General features: G+C 37.1%; 1 protein-coding gene across 1 annotated transcript in view; it reads left to right on the top strand.

Annotated features, from left to right (window-relative positions):
• Positions 1 to 25,276, top strand: part of USP32 (ubiquitin specific peptidase 32) — a 142,714-nt gene that overhangs the window by 35,862 nt on the left and 81,576 nt on the right. Inside the window, exons 2-4 of the mRNA XM_065896813.1 lie at positions 11,047 to 11,152; positions 15,450 to 15,568; positions 21,673 to 21,832. Coding sequence (XP_065752885.1) covers positions 11,047 to 11,152; positions 15,450 to 15,568; positions 21,673 to 21,832 — 385 coding nt within the window. The remainder of the gene's footprint in view (positions 1 to 11,046; positions 11,153 to 15,449; positions 15,569 to 21,672; positions 21,833 to 25,276) is intronic.

The following is a 25,276-nucleotide window of genomic DNA, read 5'->3' as shown; positions in this document are numbered from 1 at the left end:
TACCTGATTAAGATCTCTGTCAGTATGATATGGCTTGTGAGGACAATTAGGAAATACATGTCTTTTTTTCTTTCTTATTCTCTTTCTGTACTTTTTAACAAATGATACATTCTCATGGTTCAAAATTTTAAAAAAGAACAGACCATGAAAAAATCTCCTTTCCACCCAGTCCACCAGGCATCTAATTTCCCTCCCAGAAGGAAGGACCTTTCTTACCATTTTTTTCTTTTTTAGATTTTTTTTTTTTTTTCTGGCTGTGCCACTTGACTTGTAAGATCTTAGCTCCCCAACTAGGGATCAAACCCAGGCCGCTGGCAGTGGAAGCACAGAGTCCTAACCACTGGACCTCCAGGGAATTCCCTCTTACCAGTTTTTGATGTATCCTATTAAAGATGTATCTTAAAGGTATGAATTAGGATATTTACTCTATTTTTTAAAAATTGCCGTCACAGCAGTTTCTTCAGATTCCTAAAACATTTTGTTGTCCTGGAGTTTACAGAATGTAACTCCTGGGCTTTTTTTTTTTTTTTGGTAAGAACATTTAAGTTCTCTTAACAAATTTGAATTAGTGGCATATAATATAGTGTTATCAACTATAGTCACCATGTTGTGCATTAGATCCTCAGATCTCCTTATTCATCTTACAGCTGAGAAGTTTGTGCCTTTTTACCAACCTCTCCCTGTTTCCCCCAGGCCTTGGCAGCTACTTTTCTACTCGGTTTCTAAGAGTTTGACCTTTTTTTCTTTTCTTTTTTTTTAAAAGAGATTCCACGTATGAGTGATACCGTGCAGAATTTTAATTTCTCTTTCCGGCTTATTTCTTATAGCATAATGCCCTCAAGGTTTATCCATGTTGTTGCAAATGGCAGGATTTTCTTTTTTCTCATGGCTAAATAATACTCCATTGTATATGTATACCACATCTTTATTCATTCATCCATTGATGAATACTTAAGTATCTTGGCTATTGTGAATAATATATGTTGCATTGAAAATGGGAGTATATGTATGTCTTCGACATCCTATTTTCATTTCCTTTGGATATATTCCCAGAAGTGGAGTTGCTGGATCATATGGTAATTCTATTTTTAATTTTTTGGGGCACCTCCATACTGTTTTCCATAATGGCTGCACCAGTGTACATTCCTACCAACAGTGCACCAGTGTTCCCTTTTCTCCATATCCTCACCAACAGTTTATTTTTTTCTTCCAATTTTATTGAGATATAAATTGACATACAGCATTGAAGTTTAAGGTGTACAGCATAATGATTTGATTTACATATTTCTTGAAATGTTACCACAGTAAGTTTCATTAACATCTGTCATCATACATAGATATAAAAAAGAAAAAAAAATTTTTTACTTGTGATAAGAACTCTTTCGATTTACTCTCCTAACAACTTTCATATATGCCATACAACAGTGTCTCTTGTCTTTTTGATGATAGCCATTCTAACAGGTGTGAGGTAACACCTCCTTGTGATTTTGATTTTCCTGATGATTAGTGATGTTGAGCACCTTTGCATGTACCTGTTGATCATTTGTATGTCTTTGGGAAAATGTCTATATTCAGTTCCTCTGTCCTTTTAAAAACCAGGTTGCTTGATTTTTTTTTCTTTGCTATTGAGTTGTATGAATTCTTTATATATTTTGGATATTAACCCCTTATATATAATCTACAAATATTTTTTTCCCATTGTATAGGTTGCCTTTTCATTTTGTTGTTGACTTCATTTGCTGTGCAGAAGCTTTGTAGCTCGATGTAGTCCTACTTTTTTGTCTTTGTTGCCTAGAATGAATGTGTGTTTGGGTTTGTGTGGTGTCTCTCAGATTTGCCTGATGATAAGATATCCCAGAATGGTATTTATTTGTTAACTGTGTATTTTTGGTTACTGAGAGAAACAGGAAGATAAGAGTATCTTGGTACAAAGATCTCCATTCTTTAAAATGGCATTTTAGAGCCCACATACTCTTTTTTTCTTAAACATGTTACATTTTATTTTATTTATTTATTTTTTTTGGCTGCGTCAAGTCTTAGTTGTGGCACTCAGGATCTTCGTTGCAGCACGTGGGATCTTTCGTTGTGGCATGTGGGCTTCTCTCTAGTTTTGGCATGTGGGCTCAGTAGTTGTGGCATGCGGGCTCTGTAGTTTGGGGCACACAGGCTCTCCATTTGAGGTGCACGGGCTCAGTAGTTGTGGTGTGCGGGCCTAGCAGCCCCATGGCATGTAGGATCCTAGTTCCCTGACCAGGGATTGAACCGCGTTCCACACATTGGAAGGCAGACTCTCAACCATTGGAGCACCAGGGAGGTCTCCAGAACCAACATATTCTTAAATGTAGGTACAAAGCAGCGTCTGCATATGACAGCAACTTGCTGGTATTCTCTTAGTTTCACTATTGACTTCCCTCCAGGTTTATTATTACCAGTAGCCAATGTATATATGTGCAGAAAGAGTGCTCTATGCTCATTACTTCTTTTTTTTAAAATTTATTTTATTGACTTAGAGTTGCTTCACTATGTTGTGTTAGTTTCTGGTGTGCAGCAAAGTGATTCAGTTACGCATATAGATAATAGTTTCATGCTTATTACTTCTTGACTTGAACTGGATTCATGAGAATAAGGCACGAACAAAGCATAGCCAAACATGTTATTACCCTCCTTGATTGATCCATCTTTAGAGGAATGGTGGTCTCGGTTCTGGGAATGTGATTTTGGGTAGATGTATTATCAAGGACATTTCTGGCATGTAGGGACTTGATAATGTGCACTGCCCCTACTCCAGTTTCTCATTCTTTCTTTAGTTTACTTTTGTCTGCTTAATAATCTCAGCAGTGGGAACTGCGTGGGACCAGGAAAGAGAGGAAAGATGGACTGAGACATTCATATTGTCTTTTTATTTCCTTCTTACCACATAGTGTACACATTTCCCTGGAAATAATATTTGTAAATAATGGCTGCTTTCCTGTACTACCCCCTAAGCTTATTTAGTTCATAATACAGATGAATACATTCACAGTTGTATACTTTTAAAGTTTTCTTTAAATTATTGTTGTTAATTACTCAGTATTTTAACCACATTATAATTTAGATAGAATTCGTGGGGTTAGCCAGGGAAATCTGATCATTGATTATGAGAGAAAATGCATTCTGTATTCAAACAGTTCTTTCCACAAGGTATAGTTTGTGAGTGGAGAATGATTTCCTTGTTTCTTAATAACTAAACTGCTTGTGAGTTATTTTAAGGGCTGCTTTTGGGTTAGGATTTTGTTTGATTTTGCTAGTCAATCTTTGAATTTTCTAGGTAATTCCATGACATCATAGATTTGGACTGGAGGAGTGAAGTAGGTCAGGCCTCAAATAAGTCACTTTGCTGGATCTTACTGAGCTAAGAGAGAGCAAATAGTGTTTGTGTTAAAATATATATAACATAATTTGCTGTTTTAACTATTTTCAAGTATACATTTAAGTGGCATTAACTACATTCACAGTGTTATGGAACTATCACTACTATCTTTATCAAAAATGTCTTCATCACCCCAAACAGAAATTCTGTGCTTATTAAGTGATAATAACGCCACCTACCCCCTGCATTCAGCCACTTTCTGTCTCTATTAATTTGCCTATTCTAAATATTTCATATATGTGAAATCATACAATATTTGTCTTTTTGTGTGTAGCTTATTTCCTTTGCATAATGTTTTCAGGACTCATCCATGTTGCATTATGTGTTACAACTTCATTTCTTTTTATGGCTGAGTAATATCCCATTGTAACTATTAACTTTTAAAAGTGGTCAGTTTTATCTTAAACATCCTTCTCTGTAACATTTCTCTTACATTGTTGAAGTTTTTGTGTCTTGCTAATATATTTTAATGTCTTGAAAATATAAGATATCATGAATTCAGTGAAATTTTTGTTTTTCATTCTACCCCCTTTAAATTTGGGGGCATTGAAACAGTTCTGTATATTCACCTGACCTAGTCCCAGCCTCATTTTCTGGTTTTAGAGATAAGGGTGGAGCTAGAAGCCACTGGGGATTTTGGCACGGTATCATGGTCCCAAAGTTTTTGCTGTCACTACTAGAACTCCCATTGGAAATCTGCTACCCCTCAGAGTTGGAATTAAGCTATTTGAATTGGGAAATGGGAACCTTCCCTTCTAGGCACATGAACAAGTCCTTTTCCCCTGCTGCTCCTTAACCATAGTTAATATGCATACTGGTTAATCCCATGCTGCTCTCTAGATGGAATTAGATTAGTGAACAGTAGGAGAATATTTAAGTCTTTAATCACTACCATGCAGCATAAAATTGTATTAGCTTAAGCAGAAAGGTCATAGCTTTGTTAGCTAAAATTTCCAAGCTTGATCATGTTCTTCTATCCTTATGTATAATACTGAGTTTTTAAAAAATTCTGAATATATTACATTTAATCTTGTTGCATTTAGCCTAGTGTCCCTGCCTAAGATGAATTTGATTCTATATTCTGCTACCTATTTTATTAGCCATTCCTCCCATCTTGGTCATTTACACAATTAACACACACGGCTTCTATGTCATAATCCAAATCACTGGTAAAAAGTGTTTAATAGTTATGATAAAATATAAAGTCCAGGTTGGCACTTCTTTATAGCCTTTTTTTTCCAAAGAAGGTATAGAATTTTTAATCAACACTCTTTGTGTTTATAATTTTTAATCAGATTTGCATGACCCTAACTATGATTATTCAGTCCACAATTTACTATATTATCTAAAATGTGTTATTATGAGACCTTGTCAAATACGTTCCTATATAAAGTCAGCATGTTTATCTTAATTCTTATTAGTTAATTTGATCACTTTACCATTTTAAATTTCTGGAACATGATCTTTGTCGTAACATGGAAGCTAATTGACTTTTTGTAACTTCTAGGCTAGCTTTATAGTTAGGCATATGAGGAAACTGGTCTACATCTTATGTGATCTCTTAAAGGGAAAGGTATATTTTTTAAAAATGCACTTTTCAGCACTTATTTTATTTTCATTTTTGGCCACAACGTGCTGCTTGCAGGATCTTAGTTCCCCACCAGGGTCTTAGTTCCCCATCAAACCCAGGCCCCCTGCAGTGGAAGCTAGGAGTCTTAACCACTGGACCGCCAGGAAATACCCATAAAAATTTACTTTTCTAGAGATTTGAATTGAGTCCTTTTTGAAAATAGTAGTAGAAAAATGTGAGAATTGATATATTCAATGATTAAAGGATTGTTTCATTCACTTGAAAATAGTTATTTACTATATTATGGTAAAACAAAAGGTATGTCAAGTTGACCTTTTGCCAGTTCCTATAGACTGTTTGTTTTTCCAAAACTAAACATTCATCACATCTTTTTAGGAGAATCTGAAGCATAAGATTAATCCAAGTCTAAAATTAATTTTGCTAAGATTTCTATATAAGATTCAAAACCATTTAAGTAAAAACAAGCGATATCTGTATAAATTTGATCTAAAATGCCCTACTTAAGGAGTAACCAAATGATTATCTATTATAATTATCTTTAAAAATGTATTTTTCTAATATCATTTATATAAAAAGGAATAGTGAGTGCTGAAAAGCAGTAAACAATCAGATAAAATCCCTGTCCCTCATGTGGCTTACATTTTTGTCAGGAGAGGCAGATAATAAGCAAAACATACAAAATGAAAAAATTGCCCATCTTTTAAAGCTCTCAAATGACTGTACTTTGTATAATTTATTCTCTTCAGCTTTCCTTTAAGATAACATTAACAGAAGGGTATATGTTATTAGTTTTTTTGATCCTAAGGAGCAGAGAATCACTTAAGTTTCCTTAAATAAATGGTTAGTTATAAGGAATACAAGAAAATAGGAATCTTAGACTACTACTGTGTCCGGTTTTAACATTACAATGGACTCACATTCAGAAGAATGAAATGGAGTTCAGGAACTTCAAAATTGTCTAGGATCCTGTGTATTTTAATCATTAATGTGTCCCATGAATCTACTCCTAAATTTCTTACGATTGATAGCATTTAATGGGGAAGATTGCTGGTAGGTTGGTCAGAATGGGACTCTAGCTGCCAACAAACCTGGATGGTGGAGTGAAATGTCTATTTTCTTTTTTATTATTTTAATTAATTAATTTGGCTGCATTGGGTCTTAGTTGTGGCACATGGGGTCTTTCATTGCGGTGCTTGGGCTCTTTGTTGCAGAGCATGGGCTTCTCTCTAGTTGTGGCACAGGCTCCAGAGCACGCTGGCTCAGTAGTTGCAGCACGTGGGCTCTCTAGTTATGGCGTACAGGCTCTAGAGCGCGCCCCCTGCATTGGAAGGCAGATTCTTAACCACTGGACCACCAGGGAGGTCCCTGAAATGTCTATTTTCTTAAGTGCACTCAATAATTCAAAAAATATTTGCTGTCTGTAACGTATGAGGCACTAAAGGATTTATTGCAGTATTTAAGATCTACCAAAAATGTAAAGAAATAAAGCAGAATAAAAGCATTTTCTATACAGATGAAATCCTCTGTACCTTTCTCCCCACAATGTTCATTTCCCCACAGAAATCATAATTGTTTTCCTAAAATTGATGTTTCAGAAAAGTGGTGTTTCCACTTTTGGTGTTTTAAGCTTTGGGGCTGGAACAAGACAGGTGTTTTAAAGTGGGAAACAAAATTCAAAGCTGCTTTCTAACAATAACTTAATAGGTTAAGGCACTAATTGTCTATTTTAAAAATCTTTTCTAAACAAACAAGGAGAACATTTGTGCTGGACAATCAGGTATAATCAGGTGTTTATTATTAGTTGATAGTGATAAACAGGTTCTAAGTAGAAGTTCTCCCATGTTTGTTTATTTTTAGTATATTTTAATTGTGGTAAAATATTTATAACATAAAATTTACCATTTTAACTATTTTTAAGTACACGTTTCAGTGGTAGTAATTTCATTCACCATGTTATGTTGTGTCCAGTCATCACCACTATCTATTTCCAAAGTTTTTCATCACTCCAAATAACATAAGGTTATTTTTCAGTCATAAAAATCCTGTTGATGGAGTTGGGTGACTCTCCATGACAGCTCTTTTTGTTGGTTCAGCTTTATAGGCAGTGTCAATTTTTACCCCCTTTTTTCCTGCACTGAAGCCAAAATGTTTATTTTCAATTTGTTACTCATTCATAAGACAATAGTGCACATTTTAGTGGGTCTTTTTCTTTTAATGAATTTTGTGTGTGTGTGGTATAGTTGATGTACATATATATATATATATGTTTCAGGTGTACGAAATAGTGATTCACAATTTTTAAAGGTTTTATTCCATTTATAGTTATTATAAAATATTGGCTGTATTCCCTGTATTGTACAATATATCCTTGTAGCTTATTTATTTTATACATAGTAGTTTTCATCTCTTAATCCTTTACCCCTGTCTTGCCCCTCCCCTCTTTCTCCTCCTTGCTGGTAACCACTAGTTTGTTCTCTATATCTGTGAGTCTGTTTCTTTTTTGTTGTATTCACTACGTATTTGTTTGTTTGTTTGTTTTAGATTCCACATATGATATCGTACCATATTTGTCTTTCTCTGACTTATTTCACTTAGCATAATACCCTCCAAGTCCATCCATGTTGTTGCAGATGGCAAAATTTCTTTCTATTTTATGACCGAGTAGTATTCTGTTGTGTATATGTATGTGTACACACACGCACCCCACATCTTCTTTATGCATTCATCTGTTAATGGATACTTAGGTTGCTTCCATATCTTGGCTATTGTAAATAATGCTATGAACATTGGGGTACATGTATCTTTTTGAATTAGTGTTTTTGTTTGGCAGTGTCAAATCTTTGGCACTTACATATCAGAAAGAGCATCTATAAATCAGTAGTGAAGTAATGGAAGTCATGCTAGGGAGAGGTCTTGTGCAATTAGGTGCATGGCCCAGAAGTGGTGTCTGTCATTTCTATCCGTAACCTTTTGGCCAGAAGTAGTCATACAGCCCTATTCAGCTGCAAGAAGCATGAGGAAATGTCTCCATGCCTTATGTCCCCAAAGAAAGGAGAACTACCTTTGTGAGAGCATCAGAAGTCTTTTCTACAAATATCTAGGCCTAGTATTCTCATGCTTTATGCTCTCAGATTCCCTTTTGAAGTTACTGCTTAGAATTATCTTCTTATTATCCTACTTCCATGTTACCTTAGTTCAGTGATGTCCTCTAGAAAGGAACATAGAAACATTATTAATATTGAAACATTCACTCGATATCAAAATGTAATGATTAGTTGGAGGTGAAATGGAAAAGATTGCATGTATATGGGAGTATTAGTATAAATTCATGATGTGTTTTACTTTCCTAGATCTGTCCACTGAGAAGTTTGAGAAACAGTCACTAATACCCAGGCAATAAGCACCACTAGTATCCTGATTGTGATCTCTAAATACAACTTCCCATTTGAAAGAACAAGGCTGTTTGGAAAAATGTCTGATTCTAGGTCTGGGTCAGGGAATTTATAAAATGAGCTTAGACCATCTTGTCATACCAGAAAGTAAGGAAGGTGTAAGACACTACTTAGAGTCATATAGAAGGGATTCAGGAGCCAATTCAAAGAGTCTCCTTCTACAAAGGGATGGGCAAAAATGGGGAAATTGATCATCGCTAAGGATAATTGTAAGGAGATTGAAACATATCAAATATATATTTTATTTATTTATTTATTTATTTATTTGCGGTACGCGGGCCTCTCACTGTTGTGGCCTCTCCCGTTGCGGAGCACAGGCTCCAGACACGCAGGCTCAGCGGCCATGGCTCATGGGCCCAGCCGCTCCACAGCACGTGGGATCTTCCCTGACCGGGGCACGAACCCGTGTCTCCTGCATCGGCAGGTGGACTCTCAACCACTGCGCCACCAGGGAAGCCCCTCTATCTTTAACTTTTGATTTTATTTTCTCTTTGTTACTGTACCACAGAGAAGATCTCTCTCCATACTCTATCCTCAGTGTTTGCTAGCACGGTGTTGGAGGTGGGTGAGGGGTACCAGGGGCCGGGGGACATTCTCTGTTGTCCTATTTCTGTCTCAGTTCTAGGGGGTCATTATGTCTCTGGATCTTGGAGGGCAAGACTTTCTCAGTGATTCTGCATTTCCCCCAATGGTAGGGGATTTTTAAATGTCTGGGGCTTTAAAAATCAGGGATAGAGGGGGTTTTCTGTTACCTTCCTCTGGTTATGCAGGGGCTAACTAAAAATAGTTATTCTATGAAGTATACTTCTTATGTTCTTTTTATGTTTTATATATTCTGATTTGAGGCCATCTCCCTATGCTAGTTTTTGCTCTCAGTGGCACTAAACACACAGTTTTTGGCATCAGCTGTCAGAGTATTATTAAATATATTTATAAATATCATTTAATGAATATGTATTTTCATATGTTGACCATTTAAGTTTTATTCCTTGAATTATCTTTAATCGTGTATTTCAATGACAAATTCTGCATGGCAGATACTAGGTCGGGTTTTTTTCCTTTTTCTTTTTTAAACAACACAGCACTTGCCGATGCCAAATGTGTGGAGTTTTTTCCCCACATTGATCAGTTCTCCAACTCTCTGAACACCAATTGGGTGTCCTACAATTCAATTCAGTTCTGATACTAACTATTCAGAGTTAGTGCAGACCCCACAGGTCTGCCCCCCACTTCAGAAGTTGCCAATCCCCCCACTTCAGAAGTTGCCAATCGCAGGTCCCCGACGTCCTGTACTTCTGACCAATCAGCTATAAGTCGAGGGTTCCCATGTTCCCCTTCTGGGATTCAGTAATTTGCTAGAATAGCCCACAGAACTCAGGAAGGCACTTTATTTAATATCACCAGTTTATTATAAAGGATATAACTCAGGAACAGCCAAATGCAAAAAGATGCATGGGATGGCGGGGGACAGTTAGGAGGGCGATGGTGCACAGTACTTTCTTGTCCTTTCTGGATGTTCCAACCTTCTTGCACCTTGATGTGTTCACCAATAAACCCGTAGTTTAGGGGTTCTTATAGAAGTTCCATTACATAGGCATGAATGATTAAGTCACTTGCCATTGGTGATTAGCTCAATCTTCAGCTCCTCTCCCTTTCCCTGACTTTGGGAAGTGGGGCTGAAAGTTCTAACCCTCTAATCACATCATTAGTTCCTCTGACTACCAGCTCCCATTCTGAGGCTTTGTAAGGACTCACCAAGAGTCACCTTATTAGCATAAATTCAGGTATGGTTTAAAGGGGGTATTATCAATAACAAAAGATGCTCCTTTCACCTGTATCACTCTGGGAATTCCAAAGATTTTAGAAGCTCTTGTGTCAGGAACCTGGAGGAAGACCAAATATATGTTTGTTGTATCACACTATCACACTAGGCACTCAACACAGAATTGTTGAATAAATGAATTTATGTGATTGCTGTTACTGTCCCTTTCTTATGAATAGCTTTTCTTCTTTATTTCTGATTACCATAATACTCAATTCTAGGAGTATAAAAATGTCTTTCTGTATTTTCTTCTTTTTTTTACTTAAAATTTGAATATATTTGACATATAACTTTGTATAAATTTAAGGTGTACAACATGTTAATTAGGTACATTTATATATTGCAGTATAATTGCCACTGTATTTCTGAACATTCACTTAGAGAATGTTGATCTTTCAAATCAAAATTATGTATATATGTTTAACAGAGGTTGAAGGAAGTTGTCTAATTGCATGAAATCCTTATCACATTATTGGGACTATTGAACGGGAGGAACTTATCTTTTTGGACCTTGATGAGGACTCCCAAGAGAAAGAAAATTCAGTGTGTGAGCCAGTGATATATGTACTTTAGGATAAGTACAGTATATTCTTGGCTGAGTGCCATAACAAGGTGTAAGGGAGGAAGAAGAGGGAGAAACAATATCATTGCACTAAAATTTACCAGGACCTTGTATGGAGATGGAGATAAGATTTGTTAAAGGTGATGTCAGCCTCACATTCCTTGACAATTGAAATGTCTATAGTTGACTGTGTCATTCATTTTCTCCTAGGTGATTTATTGTTCTTTTGGTGGAACATCCAAAGGCCTGCACTTCAATAACTTAATAGTTGGACTTGTCCTTCTTACAAGAGGCAGAGATGAAGAGAAAGCAAAATGTGAGTACTTTTATTATCTCAAAATGTTAAAATACTACATCTGTGTACAGAATAATCTACCGCAAAATTTTGATGACAGTCAAAGGATTTGAAGTGATGTTTCTCCAAAGAAGATATACAAGTAGCCAGCGAGCACTTGAAAAAATGTTAAACATAAGTAGTTATTTGGGAAGTGTAAATTCAAATTACAATTAGATACCACGTAAGTGTAAGATAGATAATGAAGCCACTTTGGAAAACTGGCAGTTTCTCAAACTGTTAATCACTGAGTTTTCATATGATCCCACAATTTCATTCCTAGATATATACCCAAGAAAACTGGAAACATATATTCATTAAAAAAAAAAAAGTTCCTAACAGCACTGTTCATAATGGTTACAAAATGGTAACAACCCTAATGCCCATCAACTGATGCATTCAGCATAAACAAAACGTGATATAACCAACAGTAGAATATTACTCAACAATAAGAAGGAATAAAGTACTGCGTAAGAGCGGGAAAAATTTCCCTAATTAAGTTGATATAAGACAGATTAACAGGAGAAAACCAGACAAATTTTGTATGTACATACAGGAGCCCCATAAAAATATGAGACCCAAAGGGCAGCCAGGTAATTGAGGCTTATATAACATTCTGAGCTAAGGAAAGGGATAGGGATCTGAGGGTACAAGAGGAAGGGAGTCCATTCACAGGAAGGCAGAGATGTTTGGAGAACAAAGGTTGCCCTGTTATACTAGTTTCTTAGGTAAAAAAGTATCTCTGATAATAACTCTCTTTCCGGTATAGGCCTTTTTTCCAATGTAAATTTAGGCTATTGATGGGGAGGTAATGAGCATTTCTGAATCTGCTGGGTTTTGATTGCCTTTAAGCTCAAAATAATTGTCAAGCCAAAGTGACGTATTTGGGGGCAACAAATTCTGCTCTCCTCCAACAGATACATGCTACAACATAGATGAACCTGAAAACGTTATGCTAAGTGATAAATGCCAGTCAAAATAGAACACACATTATGTGGTTCCAATCATATGACATGTCCAGATTAGGCAAATTTATACAGACAGAATATAGATTACTGGTTGCCAGAGGCTAGGGGGAAAGGGAAATGGAGAGCTTACTGCCAATGAGTATGGGGTGTCTTTTGGGTGAAAATGTTCTGTAATTAGATAGTGGTGATGATTGCACAGCTGTGTAAATATATTAAAAAACACTGAATTGCACACTTTAAAAGAGTGAATTTTATGGAGCATGCCTTATATCTTAGTAAAGCTGATTTTTAAAAAATAATTCTGAAGACATAGATTTAGCAATCTATTCTTGCCTTACTTCACAAATACAACCAGAAGTTCTCTTGATAATACTTTATACAAATTCTTGGTAAAAGGTTTAATTATTTATGATGGTTTTACTTTTAACTTCAGAGATGAATTTTATTAGGTGAATTATGTAAGCCCAGAAGAGGATGGCACCTTTAAGTTCTACTAAGCAGGGAAATTTTATATTACAATGAGATGGCATCATTTACCCTCTAAATGTGAAAGGGAAGACAACCTTAGTTGATCATTCATTGTCCATCTGTGTTTCCTAGGATATGCATTTATTTACTTAATTTTTAATTCATTCATTTGATTACTTATAATGTCTTATGTTTCCTCATTCTTTTCTTTGAGCTCCCCCAAGGCAAATCTGCTCTTAACAAGAATATTAGTAAACAATGTAAATTTTATTGAAAAATTTCCAGGGGAGATGAGAGGGAAGTGTCAGATGACAGTTAAAATTTAAGTGACAACATGGGAGGACTCAGCTAGAATTGCTCTATCCCTGACACTCTGACCCCAATGTCTGGCACATAGTAGGGATTCAGTAGTATAATTTGACTATTATCATAATTAATGATTCTCAGAGCAAAACATGGGAGAAAGACCAAGAGCAAAAAAGCTAGCTTGACCAATTACTATATGTATGACTCTGGGCCTCTTCCTTGATCTTCTGAGCCCCTGTTTTTCATCAATACAAGGATGAAAGCAACATCCACCAAAATCTTTCATTGTAAAACTCAGAAGAAAAAATGTATGTAAAGCACCTGGCAAGTATCAAGAACTAGCGGGCAATCAATAAATTGTTAACTTTTACTGTTTTCTCAAAGTGATTGTTTATATACACACATATGTACCTACAGTTAAACGTGTGAAAAACACTGAGGCCAAAATAAACTTTCAAAGAAGAAAAATTTCCAGGGGGAGTTTAGGAAGGTGTTTATATTAAAGAGTATGACGTTTTGCTCTAAAAATCCCTAGAATTTTACCCTTGCCCACTGGATGCTGGTCTTTCTCTCTTCTTTCTTCCTTTTCTAAGCTGCCCTCTTACTGCTTCTAAATCTCTCAGAATCTTCTTTCTCATTTCTGAATTTAGACTGTTGTTCTTCAGCTGTTTCCTTTTTTACAGTTTTGCTGAGGTATAATTGATAACAATAAAATGTACATATTTAAAGAGTGTACATTTTGATGTTTTCAGACATGTATATATCCACATTATCACAATCAAGATAATGAACATATCCCTAAACCCAATTTTATGTATTGGAATTTAACTGAGATCCTGATTTTTTCAAATTAACATCCCTGTACCAACAAACACATACTCTGGCTCCAGGTAGCCAATAAATAAAAATAACCAATTTGAGGGTCATTAACACATATATTTAAAATTTTAAATCATTTTTATTATACAATTGTATTAGTTTCCTAGGGCAGCTGTAGCAAAGTACCACAAACTGGGTGGCTCAAAACAACAGAAATTTATTATCTCACAGTCTGGAGGCTAGAAGTCCAAAATTAAGATGTTAGCAGGGCCTTACTCCCTCTGAAATCTACAGGAAAGAATCCTTCTTTTTACCTAACTTCTGGTGGTAGCCCTCAATCCTTGGTATTCCTTGGCTTGCAGTTGCATCACTCCAATCTCTTTCCATCTCATCATGTGGCTTTCTTCCCACTGTTTCTGTCTTGTCTTCTTATAATTAATCATATTGGGTTAAGACCCACCCTAATGACCTCATCTTAACTTGATTATATCTGCAGAGACCCTGTTTCAAATAAGGTCACAATCATGGGTACTGAGGTTAAGACTTCAACATCTTTTGGAGCGGGGGAATATAATTTAACCCATAACAGATGGTCAGAGGCTTCTAGCAAATATTCCCCTTAAGAGAATCAGCCATGACATGTGGGAGGGCAGGCAATGGAACCCACTGGGCCTTCAGAGGGATGGAATGTCTCTTCTATCTTTCTATCTCCTATCTTTACAAATAAGGTCATATTCTCAGGTACTTGGAGGTTAGGATTTCAGCATGTCTTTTGTGGGGATGCAGTTCAACTCATAACAGTAATATTTCAAACGTACATGTAGTATGTACTTCCACCCAGCTTTATTATTTCTTACCATTGTGTCATATTTGTCCCAGAACTTGTTTTTTAAGAAATAAAAGATTATAGCCAAGGTGAGGCTCTTTCTCAGTATCCCTCCATGTTGCCATCCACATTCTTCCCTTGACAGAAGTAACCACTCTCATGAAATTGGTGATCTTTCATTCCTCATGCAGGTCTTTATACATTTATGACATTTGTATGTATCCTTAAACATATCTTCAACTGTTTTACAGGTTTAAAACTTTTCAAATAGATTGTATACTATACAGGTTTTGCAATTTGCTTTTCCCCCTGAATATTATTGATATTTACCCATGTTGAAACACTTAGTTCCTTTATTCTAACTGCTATATAGTATTTCATTGTGTGTGTGTGTGTCTCAGGTTACCTATTTTTTTTGTTGATAGACATTTATCTTTTCTTTCCTAAATTTTGCTATTACAAAGAATACTTCAGTGTATGTTGTACCTTATGCATGTATGTATGAGAGTTTCTCACAAGTGGAGGTAGAGTTGCCTAGAAATTGAATTTCTAGCATAAATATTCATCTTTACTAGATTTTGGCAAGGTGTTCTCTGAAGTGTTACAGTAATCTATACTCATTAACAGTATATAAGAGTTCCTGTTTATCCCAGTTTATTGCTAACGCTTGGTATTGTCACACCTAAACATTTTTGCAAATTTGGTATTTGAAAAGATACCACATTCCTGTTTTAATTAGCATTGTTTTTTTAAGGAATAAATTAAATTATATATTTATAAAGTGCTTGGCACTAGTAATCACTCAATAATTGTTACCTATCTCTTCCCTCCCTACTTCCACCAGAGTACATTTAATCTATGATAAAATTACTTTATTCTTTCTTTCTCCTAGACATTTTTAGTCTTTTTGCAAGTGAATCCGGGAGCTATGTTATACGGGAAGAAATGGAAAGAATGCTCCATGTGGTGGATGGTAAAGTCCCAGATACACTCAGGAAGTGTTTCTCAGAGGTATATTTAAAGATTTACATTTCATCCCTCCCTGTGGACAAAGTATTAACTCTTAGATGTATAATGAATTTAGCTGTGATGAATAGATGTTTATCATATTCTTGACATTTTTCTATTTAATGGTTGATGCTTTAATGATTTGTATGCTATGCTCAAAGGTGCATGACACTTACTACTGCTGTGTTTGTGAATCTGAAAATTCCCAATTCCCAATAAAGGCAACTGTCTATACTTAACGGTATAATGAAACATACTCCCCCAGTGTCACACCAGCACACATACAGACACACACACAGGTGATCCTGCAGAAACAGCATTGCTTAGGTTGTGGTGCTCATTGCTTTTCATCATGAGCATGTAGATATATCACTCATTGGCCTTGAGCCATAGGTGACCTCTATGATCCATCAATGCCTATTTTATCATTTATTTTACTTAATTGATTTGCATAATGAAATATTTGGGTTTTAAAAATTTGTCATTTTCCTGTTTTCATAAATAATATATTTTCATTGTAAAAAAAACTTTAACAACAGAAAATGTGTATCTTTAACAGAGAAAATTCTTTTATTTCTTTTCAGGTCTGCTAATATGGGAAAAGTCCCAAGAGATGGCAGAGTAAAGTCCTTTTACAAGTTTCTGATTCTTTCCTGCAGCACTCAGTGCTGTGTGATTTCTTATGGGTGGCTATTTGACCCACTTCCATTTCACTTTCACTGTTCTTGGTTTTATTCAGAGAGTTTTAATTCAATTTAGTTTAGTCACCTTCCTAACTATATAAGCATTGATTGTTAATACCCCAGCCATATGTGGTTCTTTTTTTTTTAATATAAATTTATTTTATTAATTCATTTATTTTGGCTGTGTTGGGTCTTCGTTGCTGTGCGTGCGCTTTCTCTAGTTGCAGCGAGCGGGGGGCTACTCTTCCTTGCAGTGCGTGGGCTTCTCATTGTGGTGGCTTCTCTCATTGTGGAGCACAGGCTCTAGGTACACGGGCTTCAGTAGTTGCGGCATGCAGGCTCAGTAGTTGTGGCTCACAGGCTGTAGAGCACAGGCTCAGTAGTTGTGGCTCATGGGCTTAGTTGCTCTGCAGCATGTGGGATCTTCCCGGACCAGGGATCGAACCCATGTCCCCTGCATTGGCAGACGGATTCTCAACCACTGCGCCACCAGGGGAGCCCATGTGTGTGGTTCTTATATCTCTTTGGACTCTCTGGCTTTACCTTTAGCTTTTCATCACTCTGGCTTTAAGTTTTCTCTGTGTTGATAGCACCTGGAGATTTCCCTTTCTTGCTTTTGAGCTTGGCTAAGCAGTTCTTGGTAGTAGTTATGGTGTTACATTTTACTAAACATTTCTGTGTGTTTGGTGCAGAAGGATTGTCCTCCTGCAGTTTTGGTTCTTACTTATTGACTGGAAGTTGCTGTGATGGTATTTCAGTACCTCAAGACAAACTAGATCATTTTTTTTCCCCTAATAAAATTTGCTGACCAGAAAAAAAAAACTGATCTCATCTTTACAGGCCTGATTACTTGAATTTTTCACAGAGATGTTAAGTGCTTTGCTCATTTCTGGGGAGAATTTTATATATATATTTTGTTTGTTTGTTTGTTTGTTTGTTTATTTTGCCATGTTGGGTCTTAGTTGCGGCATGCGGGATCTTTTGTTGAGGCATGCAGGCTTCTCTCTAGTTGTGGTGTGAGGGTTTTCTCTCTCTAGTTGTGGCACGCAGGCTCCAGGGCACGTGGGCTCTGTAGTTTGTGGCACACGGCCTCTAGATGAGACGCGCAGCCTTAGTTGCCCCGTGGCATGTGGGGTCTTAGTTCCCTGACCAAGGATTGAACGGGTATCCCCTGCATTGGAAGGTGGATTCTTTACCACTGGATACCAGGGAAGTTCCTATTTTTTTCATTTTAATAAGGTTTATGCAGACATTACCGTTTTATAGATGGGGATTAAATGTGGTTAGCCACCCAGTTCTCTTATAATTTAGGCACAATAGCAGGTACATATATTAGATAATAATTAGTGCTATAGGGAAAAATAAAGTAGACTACAGGGCATAGGTGGTGATGGAGAGGAGGTAGCCAAGTGTAGGTATTTTGTATAGCATAGTTAGGAGAGGCTTATCGGAGAAAGTGACATTTGAACAAAGAATTTTAAGGAAGTGAGAGAGAAAACCCACGGGGATATCTAAGGAAAGCATTTTTCATGAAGAGAATATAGCAAAAGCCCTCAGGGGAAGTGTGCTTGACTTGTTCAAGGAACAAGAAGAGGTCAATTTAGCTGGAATGGAATGAGCAAGGGAATAGTAGGAAATGAAGCTACAGAGGTTGGGGGAGGGGGTGGGATGGGGTAGGGAGATTACACATGGCCCTGTAGGACTGTGTGAGTTCTTCAGCTTTCACCCTGAGTGAGATAGAAATCTTTAGAGGTATTTGAGCAGGAAAATATATGAGTTTTTGTTGCTGTTGTTTAATTACTTTTTTTTCTTTTTTGGCTGCGTTAGGTCTTCGTTGCTGTGCGCGGGCTTTCTCTAGTTGCAGCGAGCAAAGGCTACTCTTTGTCGCGATGCATTGGCTTCTGATTGTGGTGGCTTCTCTTGTTGTGGAGCATAGGCTGTAGGGCGCACAGGCTTCAGTAGTTGTGGCTCGCGGACTCTAGAACACAGGCTCAGTAGTTGTGAAACATGCACTTAGTTGCTATGCAGCATGTGGGATCTTCCTGGACCAGGGCTCGAACCTGTGTCCCCTGCATTGGCAGGTGGATTCTTAACCACTGCACCACCAGGGAAGTCCTGATTACATTTTAAACGTCATCATTTTGGCTCTCTTGTAGAAAGTACACTGAACAGAGTCTGATTAAGGTATCTGAATAATCCAGGGAAGAGGTCGTGGTGTAACAGTGAGGTGATGAGACTTTTCAGATTCTGCATTTATTTTGAAGGTGGAGTTGACAGGACCATTTCTTGTATTGATGATGGGCTGTGAGTGAAAGAGAAAAGGATAATTAAGGTGTTTCGCTTGATTTAGTAAATGAATGGAGTTGCCATTAACGGAGATGGCTAATGCTATAGGAGAGGGAAGTTGGAGGTTTCAAAAGCAAGAGAAGTTTAAGACATAATTAGAGAATCATATTAGACATTCGGGTGGAGTGGTAACTGTGCTTTTTGACATATAAGTTGGAGTTCAGAGGAAAGGATTTGTTGGCTTATAGATGTGGATGAGGTCATCTAGGAGTGAATTAAGATAGAAAATGGATTGGAAGACTGAGTCCTGTACTCTGACGTATGGCGAGATGATGAAGAATCAAAACAGGAGCCTAAGGAATAGCTTGTGAGGAGGAACGAAAGAGAATGGTGTCCTAGAAGCCAAGAGATAAAAATGTTTCAAGAGGAAGGAGTATTTAACGACATCAAATAAGCCGAAAGATCAAGTGAGTTGTCCTTTGATCACTGGGAAGTGATCATTAGATTTGACAACGTGAAGTGTAGGTGATTGGTGTAGGTCCTGTGGAGTTAAAAAAATCACTGGAGTCAGGATACTAGGAGTGTGCTCATAAGAGGAAATTGTGACAGGGAGAGTGGAATGCTTAAAATTGCATTTATTGGAAAGGGAATGGATTTATAATAAAAATATCAATATAAGACTGTGGTAATAAATGGTTGGGTTAGTCTTGTATGAAGGACAAGACCTATGGAAGAGGGAGGATCAAAGAAATGAGAGGCCTAGGTTTTGGGATACTCGTGTATAGCTGTTTAAATCATTAGGTACTCAAGGTTGATTTTAAAAAAACAAAAAAACAAGACTGTAAATGGGCTAATTTTACCTAATTCAACTATTTGATGTATTTATCTGCTGTATTTCTGAGTAATGTGTGTGATGTGATCCAGACCCTTGCTTTTCAAGTTACCATGTTTCAGTAACTTGAAATGAAGGAAATCCACATAGGAGTTATATTGGTTTTTTCTTACTGAATTTTTTTGGTTGTTGATTCTCAAGGTGGAAATTTGTATTTTACATTGTTCTTCAAAGATGTATCAGTTTCAGAAGTTTGTTTATTTTTATTTTTTTTTTGCGGTATGCGGGCCTCTCACTGTTGTGGCCTCTCCCATTGCGGAGCACAGGCTCCGGATGCGCAGGCTCAGCGGCCACGGCTCACGGGCCTAAGCCGCTCCGCAGCATGTGGGATCTTCCCGGACCGGGGCATGAACCCGTGTCCCCTGCATCGGCAGGCGGACTCTCAACCACTGCGCCACCAGGGAAGCCCAAGTCTGTTTATTTTTAGTTGCCTTTTATAGTACTGGAAATTTTTTTTTCTAGACTGCTATTATGACAGTTTATAAAAGGAGACTTTCCCTTTACTTCCCTTATTTAGAGCCATGATTCAAAAACATAAAAAGTCAGGTTTGGCAGATGGAATTTTGGTGCTACTAGTTATATGGAGTGATCCCAATGGGCAAGTGGATTTCAGAGATTGCTTTGTATTTCACTAAGTCGGCCAGGCAGTGAAATGTATAGTTTAGGCACAGAGACTTTGGAGCCTTGACTACCTGGGTTCAATCTTATCTCTGCCACGGTATAACCTTGAATGCATAACTTTTTGGAGCCTCAGTTTTCTCGTGTGTAAAATGGGGATAATAGTATCTCCTATAGAGGGTTGCTTGAGGATTAAATGAATATAAAAATATTTAGAATGGTGCTTAGGGCATTGTAAATACTCAATAAATATTACCTATATGTGAAGGTGGTAGAATAATAGGCAGCTTCTTTCTTTCTTAATGATACATGAAGGTGCATCTTATAACAACATCTTAGCTTCACTGAAACCATTGAAACTACCACGTTCAACTGAATCTAAGATGCCATCGATTAATAAGATGCGCCTTTATGTATTATAAAGAACAAAAAACCTGCGAGTTACAATTGAAGGGTATTATTGATTTTAAGACTTTTCCCAATGTCAGAGATGTTAACTTGTAAAAATTAGTAGACTACAGGGCATAGGTGGTGCCCTTGCATCAGCTTGTAGGGTTTATACTGCAAACCCTCTTTCTAGACTAAATGTGGGGTAGAGAAAGAATATGGCTATGACTCTCTAAACATGTTGGCAATGTCCTCACATCCCTGCAGCAAGTCTGAATGCCATATTCTTCCATGTAGAAAAACAAGACTTCCAATGTTGTCTTGATCGCTTGGTTTGCACTGTTAAGTGTTCTGAAACCATGAGGCTTAAGCATGTTGCTATACTTAATAGGATGCTACTAACAATATAGAAATTATTTCTACCATAACTCTTTTAGGTTCTAAGTTATTTGTATCCCTTAATATCTCCATCAGGATTAGAGCTGCTAGGCTCCTGAGTGTCATTCTTCATTGTATTTCTATGTGTGTTGCTTCTGCCTTTTTTCTCATAGAAACATCTGGCCCTCCCTCTACCTGGGTCCTCTTGTCTTCCCGTCAAAGAGATTGACTTACACAGCCATATGATGTTCTTTCTCAGCCTGGATACTTTTTTTCTCCAGAGATTTAGCAAGACAAATACTTGGAAAGAAAGCAAAGAAATAGAAATCTCCTTGCTTCTTTTTGTATTCTAGTTGACTTGTGAATACATGTTTTCAGTGATGTCTTTTGGAGGAGGACTCCTGGATAGATTTTAATTTGCCAATGAAATTTAAAAGAGTATTTAAATTCCATACATATTTACTTAAAATATGCTAATTCTGACCAATTGAAGTACTGAAGAAGAGGGATGAAGCAAGTGAAAAGTTGGTTTTATTAAATATTGAAAGAAATTCAGTTTACTGATTTCAGGATATACCTTAGCAAATAAAATGTGACTTATTAGTAGAAATTCACTGCTTTAGTGAATTGATGAAATAATTTGCAATTAGCATATAGATTTTATGCAAATGAAAGTTCTGAAGTACAATTATATTTGAAAAATTTTATTTCCAGGTATATAGCCTATAGTGATATTTAGATAATTCTTCCTTTATAGATAGTAGAAGGGTAAATGTCAATTAAATGCAAATTTCAAGTTGTATAAGTTCCAAGTAGGTACCTTAAAATTTGACTAAACCTATGTTTTCTTGTTTTAATTTTAGGGCGAAAAGGTAAACTATGAAAAGTTTAGAAATTGGCTTCTTCTAAACAAAGATGCTTTTACCTTCTCTCGTTGGCTACTGTCTGGAGGTGTATATGTGACCCTCACTGATGATAGTGATACTCCCACTTTCTACCAAACTCTGGCTGGAGTCACACATTGTAAGTAATGGCATTTCATTGTGTTCTGTTCACTTTTTAATACAATTGCCTGGTAATACGAGAATATGAGAATATGCCTTTTATCAGTGGGTTTTTTCTTCCAAAGTATAGTAAAATGGAATACTGGAGGCTTGAGTACATAGCTGAAAAGGAAAACTCTTTTTTGTCTACTCACTGAATACTTTTGTACTCCAAATGTGTGGGGTGTTTTTTTTTTTCCCCACACCAAGCAATTCTCCAGTGCTCTATGGATACCAACTGGGTGTCCTGCATCTCAGTTCAGTCTGACACTGTCTGCCTGGGGTTAGCACAGACCCCACAGTTTTAGGGCTCAGTCTCGAAAGACTGCCCCTCTGCTCCCCACTTCAGATGCCAAGTCCAGATTGTGACCTGTGCTTCTGACCAACCACCTATAAATGAGACTTCCCATGACCCCCTCCTTGGGTTTGGTAATTTACTAGAACAGTTCACAGAACTTCAGGAAACAGTTACATTTACTGATTCATTATATAATAAAGGATATGTTGAAGGATACAGATGAACAGATACATAGGGCAGGATCTGGAAGGGCCCCAAACACAGGAACTTCTGTCCCTGTGGAGCTGTGATGCCCCAATTCTTCTGGCATGTAGATGTGTTTACCAATCTAGAAGCTCTCCAGACCCTGTGCTTTGGGGATTTTTGTGCAGGCTTATTACATAAGTATGCCTGATTATTAACTACATTTCTAGTTCATCTTCCCTCTCCAAAGAATGGGGAATGGGGCTGAAAGTTCTGAGTTTCTAATTATGGCTTGGTCTTTCTAGTGACCAGACCCTTTCTAAGAGCTTACCAAAAGTCATCTCAGACATTAAAACAAAAGATTCCTATCACCCAGAAAATTGCGAAGAATTTAGGAGCTCTGTGTCAGAGATTCCTGTCACTCAGGAAATTACAGGAATTTGGTCAAAGAGCAAATATTAGCAGGAACCAGGGTCAATATTACTGTTTCACAATAGCCCTCTACTAATTGTCCTTAACCAAGCTGTATTAGTTTCCTAGGGCAGCTGTAACAAATTACCACAATCTGTAAACTGAAAAAACAGAAATGTATTCTCTCACAGTTCTGGAAGCTGAAATCAAAGTGTTAACAGAGCCTTGTTCCTCCTGAAGGCCCTAGGGAAGAATCTTTCCTTGTCTCTCCCAGCTTCTGGTGACCCCAGGCTTTGCTTGGCCTGTAGCAGCGTAACTCCAATCTCTGCCTCCGTCTTCCCATGGCCTTCTCTCTGTGTGTGTCTATGTCCTCTCCTCTTCTTTTAAGGACACCAGTCATTGGATTTAGGGCCCAGTCTATATTCAGGATGATTTTAACTCAAGGGCCTTAATTCATTACATCAGCAAAGACCCTATTTCCAATAAGGTCACATTCTGTGATTGCAGGTGATAATGAATTTTTGAGGGACAGTATTTAGTCCTCCACAACACAGGCCTAAGTGTTAACTTCTACTGTTCTTCTTTCCTGTGGTTATAGAATTATACCTACACTGGGCTTTTGCTTATGCTACTCCTTAACACTAGAATGAATGCCTTTCCCTTTTATTCTTCCTATAAACCTTAGTCATCTTTGAAGACTTAAATCACATGCTGCTTGGTTTTCATAAAACACTTTCTTGCCTTCCTGTGAGAAATCATCTCTCCTTCCTCTGAACTCTCATAACACCATTTTTGTACCCTTCTTGAATGAACTTATCACTTTTGTCCTTGTATTATAATTATTTATAGCATTCCATTTATTTGTACATGTCATCTCTCTTAAATCATAGAGAGTCTGTATTATTTTTTTATTCACCCTGTGTCAAGCCTTAAATAAGTATTTGTTGACTGAGTAGAGGACCTTGGGTATCAAGTGCTATTTGTACATATAATTTATGAGTTGGCTACTAGTTATACACCAGCTACTTTCCCTCTCATTTTCATTCCATTGTCACCAGAAGTTCTGACAGATAAATTCTGGCATGAATAGGCAATGAATTTGATGTTCCTACTTTTCAGTGCCCCCACCTGAATATATATATTTTTTTTTTTTTTTTTGAGAAATAATACTCATGTGGTATTTAGGAGTTCTTCGGACTCTGAGTCAGACACTCTAGCCCTGCTACTTATTATTCATGTAGCTGCGGGAAATTTAATCTCTATGAACTTCTTTTTTCATCTGGAAAACAGGGATAACGATACAACTGTACCTCATAGATATGTTGTAAGGAGTGTGGGGAAGGAAAAGTATTTTCCTCTACTTATCTTGGTTTCATTGGGTGGGGCCCTTTAAATTAGACTAACAAAGATAACAAGAAAAAAACATAAGCTTACTTTCTTACTATTGATACTTAACTAACTTACTTATGTACCAGAACTTTCAGTGATGAGTAACTCAAAGGGGTGGTTAGAGCTTGAGCTTATATAGCATCTTAGCAAAGAGCAATAATTTTATGGAGATGTGACAAGACAAAAGAAAAGGACTTTGAGCTGCTAGGGATGGCACATTGTGGGAAGGCAAATAGATGGAGAAACTGTTGATTGATATGGCTGGTTAATAAGGTTTGTTATGTAGATTCTTTCCTTTGGTGCTATCTCCAGGTTGATAAGTATCTAGAGTGGTCTCTGTTGATTAACTTCTTCCTGGTAGAAGGGCAGGTAAGACATCTTTATAAATTAGGCTAATAGGGGGAGCTGGAGAGCTTTTATTTTGGTATCAGCTTCTTCTCAATTGCCTTCAACTCAAAATAACCCTTATGCTAAAGTGGCATGTTTGGGGTGGTATATGGTGCTACCCTTCAGGAATACATGAGATAGTACCTTTTTTAAGGGACTCAGCATTATGCCTGGTATAGAATAGGTAGGTGCTTTACAATGAATATGCATCCTCTTTTTTTTTTTTTGGCTGGGCCCTGCGTGCGCTGCATGAGGGATCTTAGTTCCCTGACCAGGGATCAGACCCGTGCCCCCTGCAGTGGAAGCATGGAGTGCTAACCACTGGATCATCAAGGAATTCCCTGCATCCTTTTGTATTAGTGAACACTTGGCTTGGGAATGTTAGTGAGCTTCATCCCACTTTCTCCAGAGAGTAATTGTTTTGGGAGCAAGCAGTTTTCTAAGAGAGGACTATAGATCAGTACAAAAATTAACTCATCCATGTCTGTGGGAAGAAAGTGTTTTTCTTACCAGTTTGCTTTCTTTTATTTTAGAATTTATAAAAATAAAGAACAAAAATAAACTAGTACAACAGGCAACTCATTTGCTGCTGGCTTCAGCAAATGGCTCCTTTCTTAGTGAACTTTCCTATGAAAGCATTATGACAGAGTCAGAATTACTGCTAAATTTCTTACAGAAATTCTGACATGGGTAGGTTTACATTCTGATGTCTGTGATTTATCATATTATTTATAAATTCTCAGCTTCTGTGGATGT

This window comes from Phocoena phocoena, chromosome 19 (assembly GCF_963924675.1).
Source record: "Phocoena phocoena chromosome 19, mPhoPho1.1, whole genome shotgun sequence".
Lineage (NCBI taxonomy): Eukaryota > Metazoa > Chordata > Mammalia > Artiodactyla > Phocoenidae > Phocoena > Phocoena phocoena.
The sequence above is the reverse complement of the archived record's forward strand: the minus strand, read 5'-3'. Positions and strand labels throughout refer to the sequence as shown.